Source organism: Andrographis paniculata, unplaced genomic scaffold (assembly GCF_009805555.1).
Source record: "Andrographis paniculata isolate CXL003 unplaced genomic scaffold, ASM980555v1 Contig95END, whole genome shotgun sequence".
NCBI classification, from domain to species: Eukaryota; Viridiplantae; Streptophyta; class Magnoliopsida; order Lamiales; family Acanthaceae; genus Andrographis; species Andrographis paniculata.
In genome coordinates this window covers 1,657,849-1,669,707 of record NW_026137634.1, presented here as the reverse complement: position 1 = coordinate 1,669,707, position 11,859 = coordinate 1,657,849, and the positions used below count along the sequence as shown (strand labels likewise).

At 33.4% G+C, this 11,859-nt stretch overlaps 3 protein-coding genes across 3 annotated transcripts; 1 reads left to right on the top strand and 2 right to left on the bottom strand.

Annotated features, from left to right (window-relative positions):
- Positions 1-1,364: 1,364 nt before the first annotated feature.
- Positions 1,365-2,710, bottom strand: LOC127243571 (protein LURP-one-related 11-like). Its single transcript, XM_051263656.1, has 3 exons — positions 2,483-2,710; positions 1,897-2,151; positions 1,365-1,499 (listed from the first exon to the last, which is right to left on the bottom strand). Exons 1-3 carry the CDS (start codon positions 2,708-2,710, stop codon positions 1,365-1,367), a joined length of 618 nt encoding a protein of 205 aa, XP_051119613.1.
- Positions 2,711-4,336: 1,626 nt separating this feature from the next.
- LOC127243295 (proteasome subunit alpha type-5) lies at positions 4,337-7,246 on the top strand. Its single transcript, XM_051263245.1, has 10 exons — positions 4,337-4,441; positions 4,516-4,564; positions 4,655-4,736; positions 4,830-4,910; positions 5,298-5,411; positions 5,499-5,600; positions 5,971-6,029; positions 6,435-6,537; positions 6,773-6,838; positions 6,954-7,246. The coding sequence occupies exons 2-10, from the start codon at positions 4,551-4,553 to the stop codon at positions 7,044-7,046; spliced, it is 714 nt and encodes a 237-aa protein (XP_051119202.1). The 5' UTR covers positions 4,337-4,441; positions 4,516-4,550; the 3' UTR covers positions 7,047-7,246.
- Positions 7,247-7,585: 339 nt separating this feature from the next.
- LOC127243294 (alanine aminotransferase 2, mitochondrial-like) lies at positions 7,586-11,524 on the bottom strand. The gene is made up of 15 exons (XM_051263244.1): positions 11,361-11,524; positions 11,158-11,208; positions 11,014-11,064; positions 10,215-10,280; positions 10,070-10,131; positions 9,856-9,934; positions 9,595-9,699; positions 9,391-9,501; positions 9,179-9,316; positions 9,015-9,089; positions 8,789-8,909; positions 8,548-8,702; positions 8,402-8,476; positions 8,113-8,316; positions 7,586-7,892 (listed from the first exon to the last, which is right to left on the bottom strand). Exons 1-15 carry the CDS (start codon positions 11,400-11,402, stop codon positions 7,776-7,778), a joined length of 1,452 nt encoding a protein of 483 aa, XP_051119201.1. The 5' UTR covers positions 11,403-11,524; the 3' UTR covers positions 7,586-7,775.
- Positions 11,525-11,859: the final 335 nt, after the last annotated feature.

Sequence of the window (11,859 nt, the reverse complement as noted above, 5' to 3'; positions counted from 1 at the left end):
CGTTTGTAATATAATTAAGGCATAAGAAATATTACTCCATCGGTCCATTTGAAAGAGGCATTTGGAGGTATATATAAAAAGTTTTTGATCAATTTTTTTTATTAAAAAAAATTGATACTTTTTATTGAAACAAATAAAATAATTAAAAAAATACTTTAATATAACGAAAGGAATATATCTTTTGTTTTTAATGTATTTTTATTTTTTAAAATCTTTATATTTAATTATCTTTTAATACAAATACAAATATATAGTAATATAATATATATATATATATTTTTTAACTCGATTAAAAAAATTAAAATTTTATTATTTTTACATTATTGAAATATATTTTTCTAATATTAATATTTTGCATTGAAATATTAGAGTTTTTGAAATTTTAAAAATAATAATATTTGATACGATATTTAAAAAATAATTTTAGAATATATGGAAACAAACTTAATATTTTAATAAAGTTGAAGTATTGTATAAATATGAAAAATGAAATATCTATTGTTGAAATACTCTTTGTGATTAATGTATAGATTTATTACATATATATTTAAAAATATTTCAAGGATTATGTTGAATTATATCTATATTATTATAGTTTATATTTATGTTTTTATACATAAAAATATTACATATATATCTAAAAAAAATATTTTAAAAAAATAGTAAACATAAGACAAAATCACTAGCCAACACACCTTAGAATTCAAGTCTCGAAGAAATCAATAAAAATACAACGTAATAATTCATACAATTTGGAAAATAAATACAAAAATTTGCTCACCTTTTGACTATCTTTCTGAGTTTTCAAAGGCATAACAATAATAATAATAATAATAATAATAATAATATTTATTCTCGCACATTTTTTCAAAAAAAAAATTAATACTCTTTCCGTCTCAAAATTATAGTCTGGATTATGTTTAGCACGAGATTTACAAAATACTGATATTATATTAGTAGTAGGTAAAAAGTATGGATAAATTTTTTTTTTGCTCTTGTGAGTGTATTAGTGTAAAAAGCAGTGACAATTGTGTAATAATAATGAAAAAGTAAGAGTAGTTTTACAGTCATATGATTATTTATGGAAATGAGACTATTGTTTTGGGATAGACCGGTAAACAAGACTATTATAGTGAAAAGGAGGAAGTATATTATATAAATTTATTATTATTATATTTTATACACAATTTCTTATATTTCACATCAATAAATAAATAAATAAATAAATCTTTCCAATAATTTCACAAAACAAACACACCATAAGTATGTACTTATTTTTTTTCTTTATTATTAGATATAATATTTTATATAAAAAAATAATATATTTTATCAAAAATTATAATAAAAATAAAAATAAAAGATATTCACAATCTTAGAGTGAGAAGACCAAAAAGAACCACCAAAGCCATAATGAGGCAATGATCAACATTAGGCTCCACCACCATTGCCAAAACATCTTCTCCCAATACAATTCCACCTTCACTTCTCTTCCTCTTCACCTACACACATTAATTTATTTAAAATATAATACTCAACTTAATATTTATTTTTCATCTAAATCATTACATAAAATATTAATTCAAAAATAAATTCTACTCAAACTATTATATCAAATATATTTTCTATTTAAATTTTTATTATTTTCAAAACAATTACCCTATAAATATGACTAAAATCCATTTTTTTTAAAGAACCATTCTTGGGTTTGTTTGTTTATATTTTTCCAAGTTTGAGACACTCTTCATCAATTTAATGACTTTCAAAAACTCTTATCAAATAAAACTATATTCCTAGTGTAGTTTTAATTTTCTTTTAAAAAATTTTAATAGCTGGTACGTAGAAGTCTAAAAGAATTTTTTTTTTTTTTAATAATAATAAAAAAAAGATTTTAAGTACCTCGGCGAGAGTTCTTCCAAAACCATCGATAATTCGGCAATAAGGCTTAGATCTATGATGTTCCATAACATATTGATCGCAAGGATGGTCTATGTTGTCCGCTCTTACTACAACCTTGTAAAATGACAAACGCTTAAAGAATCCAAGAATCATCTTAATCCCCTTAATTTTTCTTACCCAAAAGCGCGGTTTCTCTTTGTCGACACCCCTACAATCCGATCCATAGCCCTCCCACCTCGCCATCAAACCAAAACTCTAATTGAAAAAACAGAAGAAAGAAATTATTAGAAGCAACGATAAAAAAAACATAAATTCAGTCTGTCCATTCAGCGTTTTCAGGTGAAATGAATTTTTTTTTTTGTGGTACGAAAAACTGTGTTGGTAATATAAAAAATAATATTTTGTATTGAATTGTTGACTTTTTATGAACATATGATATATATATATTATATTAATATGTATATTAATATTTTTTAAATAATACTTACGAAAAATTGTTTCTTTGACAAATACTGAGTGAACAGAATCATTGTAAAAATGACTGGAATCTTTTTTCTTTTTTTTTTTTAAGAAAAAGAAAAAGTACCCTTTTGATAATTGTGAACAAAACATCGCCGGCGAGATCCATGAGGAGGACGCGGTGGCTACACTTGCGACCGTAGTTGTCGACACGGTAGGCGATGCGGCCGGTGGAGTCGAAGGCGGCGCAGCCGTTGCCGTTGATGATCAGAGACTTCATCCACAGGGTGAAGAGTTGCTTTTCCGATGAAGTGGTGATTGTGGCACCCGCCTGAGGATGAACTTTCGATGCCATTTTTGTATGTATTTAGAAATATTGTGAATGTTTCGGAGTTTCCTAGGTTCTTTGGGGATAATTTGATTTCTTGTATACACCTTGGGGTTCTATATATTTATATATATATATAAATGGGTATCACTCGCATATGCATTAAAAAATATTTTCTTCGTCCGAATAATATCACTGCAAAAAATAAAAAAAAAAAAAAATAATATATTTGTAACGGATTTTTGTTCCTAAATTTCATGTAACTAACGTAATTTCATTATTAATTACGTGTCTGATATCGTTAATAACGGAAAAAGTAAATTTAAAAACGAAAAAATTTTATTACAAAAATGATATTTTTTTGCGGTAATTATTCTAATATATGTAATTATTTTTTCATTTTTGTCTGTCCGATCCAAATATATCAATTTTATTTTTTATTTTAATAAAAAAATACATGTTTTACATAATATTACAAACTATGTCACTAAAAAATAGATAGATTTAAAGACAAACTTGTAATTTTATCTTTGTACTTGTTATCTATGAAATACTAATATACTAAAATTTACATTAAAAATAAAAAATAAAAAATTCAGATAGATATGTATAACTCAAACGAATTACCAAAATTTACAATCAATATATCTATTTCACAATTTAGTAGGGTGTGTTTGTTTGGGGGTTTGGATTTTGAGTTGGGATTTGAATAGTAAAAATTTTGAATTTAAATAGTTGTATGATGTGATATAAATAGGTGTTGATATGATGTTTTGAATGTAAAATTAATTTTTAGTATAATATAGAAAATGAAAAATAAGTGTTTGATTTGATGTTTTGGGGAGGGGGGAAATGGGATGAATAGTGGATATTAAATCCAATCCCCCAAACAAACAAACCCTAAGGATTTGTGTGAATTTCTACTATTCACACAAATTTTTTTTTCCAAAACATCAAATCAAACACCTATTTTTTATTTTTTATATTATACTAAAAATCAATTTTAAATTCAAAACATCACAACGATACGTATTTATATCACTATCATACAACTATTCAATCGAAATCCAAACATAATTTACAGACACTAATAAAATATTCATATATTTTATTTAAAATTTGAGTCATACAATTTTATACCAATTATACATATGAGGGTATTTTAGTTGATATATTATTACACACTAAAGAATATATAAAATGATTATCTGGTTGGGATGAACTTGTGATTACGGAAAAAAAAAAAAAGATTTTAATAAAAAAAAGACAAATAAAAAATGTTAAAGAAGAACACACAACTACATTGATTTTAATCTTATTATTATTCACATAATGTCTATTTTTATTTTATTTTTGCATGAAACTACAAGATCAATATCAATACTACCACCTAATACAAATCAAAATACAATCTTGCAATATAACACAATAAAAAATTTAATACTAAAGTATTAATTATTTCTGTTTATAATTTGAATCGTTGATTGTTACAGCGATGAACGGCTGAGATGAATTTGGGCAATAAAATTTAGGACCTAATCCACATTATAACCCGATCTCTACTTTACTCCATTAATCTATTGGGCCCCAATTATTAGGCCCAAATCTCAATCTCGGATCCATATAAGGTCCGGGTAGCCCGAATACCCACCCGCGTGTTCAACCGCTGCCTTGTTCGACAAGAAGGGAAGCTCTTACGCCATATAAAACCCAGAAGAAATCCTCTTCGTGCTCTGAATCTTCGTCGTCGAAATCTAGGTGAGCCTGATCGAAGTTCCTTTGATAGTCCGTCCGTATCTAGCACTTTCATTATTGATTTAATCACCTTGCAGGCTAATTCCGAAATTCTCATTGACCGGGATCGGAAATGTTCCTCACAAGGTAAGCTTGAATTTGCGTTCTGTAGTATGATATTGGCGTGTCGGAAGGATGTTTGATGAGTAATGTGTGAACATTTGTTACTGATTCAAGGACTGAGTATGATAGAGGAGTAAACACGTTCTCACCAGAAGGACGATTGTTTCAAGTTGAATATGCCATTGAGGCAATCAAGGTTTTTATTTCAATATTTCACGTGTGCAATAAATTGTTCGTGGGTTCTTTTTGTGTGTTGATTTGGTTGAAATCCGTTGATTTTTCCTTGTAGTTGGGCTCGACTGCAATTGGCATAAAGACTAAGGATGGAGTGGTTCTTGCAGTTGAGAAGCGCATTACATCGCCCCTCTTGGTATGTTCAATATGTTATTTTGAGGAGCCTCGCTTGTTGATTTTATTGCTCTTTTGTATAATTTTAAATTTCATGTTTCGGTTGCATGAATTTGGATTAAATCGTATTTGAAATATTTTCAGAGTTCAAATTCATTCTTTGGCCTTGTTTGTATTTGAATAAGTATTTGAAAAATGCGTTGTTAAAAAAGATTTGAAATTTCGAAGGTTGTAGTTCTATATTTATTGCAGATCCAAATGAAAGTAATGGACTTTAAGGATTAATTTGAAATTCATTATATTTGAATCCATCGAAACAAATATTCCAAAGGTTTGTTTATATTTAACTGTGGCATTTGCTTGTGTTGAATGTTTTGATTGTAATTTAACCTATGGCAATGGGCGGCAGGAGCCTAGCAGTGTTGAGAAAATTATGGAAGTCGATGAGCATATTGGTTGTGCTATGAGTGGATTAATTGCTGATGCTCGAACACTGGTTGAACATGCTCGGGTTGAAACTCAGGTGCTTCTCCGAAATGGATGCTGTATGTCGGTCTAGTATGTTTTGAGCAGTCTTCAATTACTAATGCCGTGCTTTTGCCTTTTGTAGAATCATAGGTTCTCGTATGGCGAGCCCATGACTATTGAGTCAACTACTCAAGCAATTTGTGATCTTGCACTGCGATTTGGTGAAGGAGACGAAGAATCAATGGTTAGCCCTTTGCTCCTCTGTAAAAATATACCTTCTAATGTTACATTCAATTAGCAAGTCTTTTCGTTTAGTTAAGAAAAAGAAAATGAAGAACATGGTTGCTTCTTAGACTCTAATTCTTGGACATTTTGTCCCGGAAAGACGTCCCTATCGTTGTGTGCCTCACCGGAGTGAAATGTTCTGTAGAAATTGCAAATGATTGAGTCTCAGTGATTATAGTGCTGAAGACGATCTAAAAATGTGTGTTAATACAGTGGATTTGTTCGTCATTCTCTCTTCATTTGACCTTATATGATATATCTTTGGGAAGATGAAGTTTTGAAATCTTTTGGTTTTTCTTCTAACTTTGGATTTCATGATTCTGATGCAGTCGAGACCTTTTGGTGTATCTCTGCTGATTGCTGGTCATGATGAGAATGGTCCCAGCCTGTGAGTATTTCTTCAATTTTAACGACGATGTGCTATTAGTTGCTTTTCTTATTTCACGAAACAAATTGCCACTTTGGTCGCCATCCTAATGTTGCGATTATGTTTAGTAAAGGTTTTGAAAATTTAAGATGAACAATTCAATGCTTGCTGAATACTGAGACCGGAAATGATTTGGTTACAGAAAAATCAGTGCTAAATGGGGTTTTTGTTATGCCCGGTATTGTGGTGTTTACTATATTTTCTTTAATCTGTTTTGACACTAAATACATTTTTGAAAAATGGTTCTCAATGCGAAAGAAATAAATTATTTGAGTCCGACATTAGTCCTGAAACTTTAAGTTGTGTTGCGTTTCACATTGCAAGTTATTTCCTTATTACTGAAATACAATTGTTTGTCGAACACAGATACTACACTGATCCGTCCGGCACATTCTGGCAGTGCAACGCAAAAGCAATTGGATCTGGCTCTGAAGGCGCCGACAGCTCTTTGCAAGAACAGTACAACAAGGTAACACTATGTTTTAATACTAGCCGTTAAATTGTCCATGAAAAACACCCAACGCATATTACTGAGACTTCTGTTATAAATTTAAACAGGAATGCTATTGAACAGTATAATAAATCAATACGGTGTTGATCTGTTGAAAAAAAAAAGAAAATGAAAAAAGAAAACTTGTATGTAAAATAATGTCTTCTTTTCTGAATTTAAGAAATCGAAAGAATTTGCTCTTGTATCCCTACAGGATCTGACTCTCCTAGAAGCCGAGACCATTGCGCTGTCGATCCTGAAACAAGTTATGGAGGAAAAGGTATGGTTCTTGATGCGATTCCGAGCTTATTGCCACACTCAATTCACAAATCTTTATCGTCATCATCATTGTTGTCAAGACACCATCACTTATCTTGTGTACGGTTACATTTCAGGTTACACCGAACAATGTTGACATCGCCAAGGTATCGCCCACGTACCATCTCTACTCCCCCTCGGAGGTCGAAGCAGTCATCAATCGCCTGTGAGATATCAGAAACCCGTCATTCTGGTTATCGACATTACGATAGATTATAAGATTAAGATGCTTGAATATTTTTGGCTTTGCTGCTGTGTTAGATACTTTGCTAATTGTTGAATTTGAACGAGAAGATGTTTGTTCACTTTGTTATTTGTTGGCCTCAAGAATTTGACGTCTCATGGGACTTAGCTTCTCGGTTTGTTATCACATTCTTTCTTATTTGTGTCTTCCAACCAATTTTTGAACCAATTTTTTTAGTCTAATTGGATCCTTTGTAACAACCTGTCACAAATTAGTTTTATAAATAGAAAGTTTTCGAAAATTTTTGTGTAGGACATGTGTCGGTTAAGTCAGCGACACTCGAAGGACATATAAGTTTTTATTTTTTAAAAATTTTTAAATTTTACAAAAAAGAAAATATTTAAATTTATTTAAAAAAAAAAAAAAGATCTAACGTGTCTTTCGGCGAGTTATGCGAATGCCATGGAGGCATTTTCGGCATCGGAAGACTAAAAGTGCGAAAATTTTTATTTACGATGCGACAAGTTATAATGAGTCTACGATATGGATAGATATTGCATACGATACTTTCACGACAAAAGTTCTTCAGACCAAACACACGAACAACGACAACATTTAAATGAAAATACTCCGCAGAAATTTGCAAAAAATCTCAAGAACCCGAAACACGGCGAAGACATCGAAAATTCTCCGGTACTGATACAGCGGTCGATCATCAGCTCCGGAACTCATCCATGAACTCCTTGTGAAATTTGGTGAGACGGGTAACGATCGCCGGAATGCGATCCTCCTGCGGCAATATCGTGCACCGAAAATGCCACGTTCCGGGAACCTACAATAACCACAATTAACCGATCCGAATCTCATAATATGCATCATTAATTATTATATAGTCAACCAATACGTCTCTTCACGTCATGATAAGATTCTAACATATTAAATAACAATTTCACCTGAAAGCTTTAAACTGAAAGAGATACGCATAATTAATTATTTATATAATCAACCAACATAATTCGACGACTAGATTCAGCACAACTAGTTATAATTACCTGTTTGAACCCAGAACCCGGCACGACGACAATTCCGGTGGCATTCAGTAGCCGGCGAGCGTAAAATGCGTCGGGGGCTGCGCCAGCACCTTTCGCAGCTTCAATGGCTTTTTCCGGCAAATGAAGCCGCGGGAAGAGATACATTGCGCCTTCGGCCCTATTGCACGTCACCCCTTCTAAGCTATTAAACACTTCTTCGAGCTTCTGAAAAAGACGAAACACGGATTAAACTAAACCGAATTCTATTACAATCATCTTCAAGACAGTTTCGAAGGATATCCAAACCAACCTCAGCTCGGCGCGCTAACGACGACAGAATAGCATTCTTCTCCTTTACATAAGACTCATACGATTTATCGCCTTCCTGCGTGTAGTAAACGAACAAATGGGGTCGAATTCGACGCTATGTGATGTAATAAAGCGCACGGAAGTTACCTTCGGGGGTTTCATGATGAGGCTTGCGAGAATCTGTCCGGATATGTTAGAACAAAGGTTCACCGACGCGAGTTTGTAGATTTGATCCCTTACGTCAGGCTTGAATCCGGTGATCTCCATGTAGCCTCCTCGTTTCCCGCATTCTCCGTAATAACCTTACAGAGGAACGAATCGATGAAATAAATAACCCGAAACTCGTTTACTTTCCGCAACCGTATTTAATCATGCTCGATCGAAATACCTTTCGACACGGACTGGAAAGACACCAAGCAAATATCGTTATCCCCGTAACCCATTGACCGCGCGACTTTCTTAAAAGAGTGGAACTTCTTGTCCGCGACGTAAACGTTTTCTTGATAAACCTGCAACGATCCCGACGCAACATACGAAACCCGATAACGTTACTAATCTCGAACCGATCGTTTCGAATAGAATTAGAATCGGATCGAGGCATCGAGAACTATCACCTCGTCGGCTAAAAGCACGAGCCCTTCCTTCTTGCAGAAATCGACAATTTGCTCTTGGTTCTCTTTAGCCAAAACCTTCGAAAAATTGTTGCCGTAATTTAAATGATCGGGGTCGATCGCTATTAGATTCGACCGAGCTCAAGAAAGCACGAAAAATCGATTACCTGCCCGGTAGGATTGCCGGGATTTATTACGACCAATGCCCGGACGCTGATTCCGTTTGACTTCGCCGTTTTCAGCTGTTTTTCGAGCTCGGAGACCTCGAGGCCCCAGCCCGTCGCTTCGTCGAGATAATACGGAACCTGTAAAACATCGTGAGATTGTAATTCGGGTCGATATTCGGAAACCCGCATGCTAATTTACGATCGATACGTACGAGAGTGCCTCCGTGGAGGGCGATCGAAGCGGAGTAAAGAGGATACTGAGGAATCGGGCAGAGAATGCCGTCGTTCTTTGAGCGTATCAGCAGCTGCATCATCATATGGACCTGCAAGAACGACGGGGATACGTTTCCACGCAATTAGAAATCGTTTCATTTAAGTTTCTACTCAAATTTCGACTTTTTCGGCGATGTTCGTACCGCGGGACTAGCACCGTCGGTTAAGAAAAGATCGTTCGGGTCTGCCGGGTATCCGTCCCGGGCCTCGATTCCCGCCGCAATTGTGTCGCGTAGACCTTTGATGCCCTGATTTTATAAGACGAAAATCACATGCTAATACGAATTTGTTCTTTTACCATTTCAAATCATAATAACACTATTCAATTACAGTGTTTTATAAAATTACATAATTTTTTCTTATAAAATATCACATCAAAATACTATTTAAAACGCTATGATCACCTGGCTGTGACTATACGCGCCGGTGGCTCTTCCCGGGATTTGGCCGAGGATCTGAGACGCGCGCTGTATGGAATCCTCACTACAAAGTCCAATGAAACAGAGGAAATGTATCGAATCATTACTGATAACTCGTAAAAACCATGTGAGATTAAGACATCCTAGGACTACATGATCAAGAACACATGTAAGAATGAACTATAACGGCGAAAGCTACCTGAACAAAATTTTCGACTCGGGTTTATCTAGAAGGGCAGGATGATCGCACAAGGCAAGAACCTGAAACCAGACAATGCAGAGGTTAAAAAACAATCGATATGTTTGCGATTTTCGGCAAATGTATAGCGATGCATTGTAAGAACCTCTCGGAAAAAAGTGATCGGCTGCTGCGCGAGGGACTGAGGATTCCCGATGTTGCAATAGAGTATCTGTACAAGAACCGTAAACATAAATTTAATTAATGAAATTAATGCAAATCATCCTTGTTAGAAAATTTCGAAAAATCCAATTCCAAGTCGAGAAGCTCGCAATATATGTGAAAATTTCTCATACTTATTAATCGATAATAATTCGTTTTTTAAAAATATCAAATCAAATATTTATTATTTTCCAAAACATCGCTCCATTTTTCAATAAAACCTAGCCACAAATGATAAAAAATAATAATAATAAAAATTTGTTAAGAATTTTACTCCCGCCCTTACAGTTTATATGGAACTGAGGGGTATTATTTTTGGAGGATTTTGATCCAAATTTTATCTGATTATCAATTTTTTTCTTTCAAAAATATCAAATTAAATTTTTATTTTTTATTTTTATATCCCAATACAATAGTTTTTTTTTACTATTTTTTAAAACAACAGTCTTATTTTCATAAATAACCCAGCATAAAATTACCCGTACTTTTTCATTTTTATAATTTTTACTCTAAGGCAAAAAATAAATAAATAAATAAATAAAAAATTATACCGCACTGTTAAACTATTTCAGTGTAAAATTAATATTTAAATCTCGAACACAAAATTCAAAACCTACGAATAATAAGAAATTTCAATTCCGACAAAAAAAAGTTATACATAGTTGCACTTTTTAGCGTCAAAATATTATTTAAATTAAACCTCGAAAATAAGTGCAAGAGACGAGAATGGAAGATTTATTTACCTCATCGAAAGGCTGAGAGTTGGGGTTGTTCTTAAGTTCCTCTTGCAGCTTCTGTTCAAGGATCGATACATTTCAGACAACATTCAGGTCAAATCAATTCATATCCTAAGATTTTTGATATAGAGATGCAGAACGATGAACAACCTGAGCAAGGATCACGATTTCTCCGCGGACAGCGTATTCACACTCCAAAACCTGATTTAATGAAAATCAAAATTTAAAGCCAGAGATAGAACAGGATTGAAAAATAGGGCAAAACACGAACAAACATCAAACATCGTAAGAACAGAAAAATTGTCCGAAAATCAATCCAATTCGGTAAGATATTCAAAATCAGAGGTTCCTACTTTGGGATTGATTGTGTCGAGAGTTACTGGAAGGGACGCCATAGACGGACGACACTGCTCGAAGAATGAAAATGTAGAGAGAGAAAATCGATGTGGTGATCGAGGAGGAAGAGAGAGAGAGGGTTTTGGTATTTAAAAGGGGGTGGGTGGGGTAGGGTGGGGATGCAGCGGGGGGGCGCAGCAGCTGATTGATGCCAAGAATTTTCTGTGGGCTACAAAAGAATTGGTTGATTTTGTGTTGTGTTCTACAGCGAATCTGAAATCGGTGGACTCAAAATTAAGGAAAATTTTAGAAAAAGGAAGAAAAAAGCAACATGTGTTTGTTGGTTTTTTTCCTCGTGAAAAGATGTCAAATTTCTGACAGGTTTCCTCGAAGGAACGTGGTAATAAGAAGGGACAAAACAGGGACGCATCCGAGACTGGTTTTCTATGTAACTCCCACTGTTCAAACTCCACTTCACTTTATTATTATTATTATTATGATGATGATCGGATTTTT

What these genes read in the sequence shown, in the direction of transcription:
- LOC127243571 (XM_051263656.1), bottom strand. Translation starts at nt 2,710, where the DNA reads ATGGCATCGAAAGTTCATCCTCAGGCGGGTGCCACAATCACCACTTCA. An exon ending in TGTTCACAATTATCAAAAGG is followed by an intron (nt 2,152 to 2,482) that starts GTACTTTTTCTT and finishes TTTTTCAATTAG; the next exon opens with AGTTTTGGTTTGATGGCGAG. An exon ending in TTGGAAGAACTCTCGCCGAG is followed by an intron (nt 1,500 to 1,896) that starts GTACTTAAAATC and finishes TAATGTGTGTAG; the next exon opens with GTGAAGAGGAAGAGAAGTGA.
- LOC127243294 (XM_051263244.1), bottom strand. Translation starts at nt 11,402, where the DNA reads ATGGCGTCCCTTCCAGTAACTCTCGACACAATCAATCCCAAA. An exon ending in CGATCACTTTTTTCCGAGAG is followed by an intron (nt 10,132 to 10,214) that starts GTTCTTACAATG and finishes GTCTGGTTTCAG; the next exon opens with GTTCTTGCCTTGTGCGATCA. An exon ending in CCGACGGTGCTAGTCCCGCG is followed by an intron (nt 9,502 to 9,594) that starts GTACGAACATCG and finishes TCGTTCTTGCAG; the next exon opens with GTCCATATGATGATGCAGCT.
- LOC127243295 (XM_051263245.1), top strand. An exon ending in ATGCCATTGAGGCAATCAAG is followed by an intron (nt 4,737 to 4,829) that starts GTTTTTATTTCA and finishes TTTTCCTTGTAG; the next exon opens with TTGGGCTCGACTGCAATTGG. An exon ending in AAGGAGACGAAGAATCAATG is followed by an intron (nt 5,601 to 5,970) that starts GTTAGCCCTTTG and finishes ATTCTGATGCAG; the next exon opens with TCGAGACCTTTTGGTGTATC.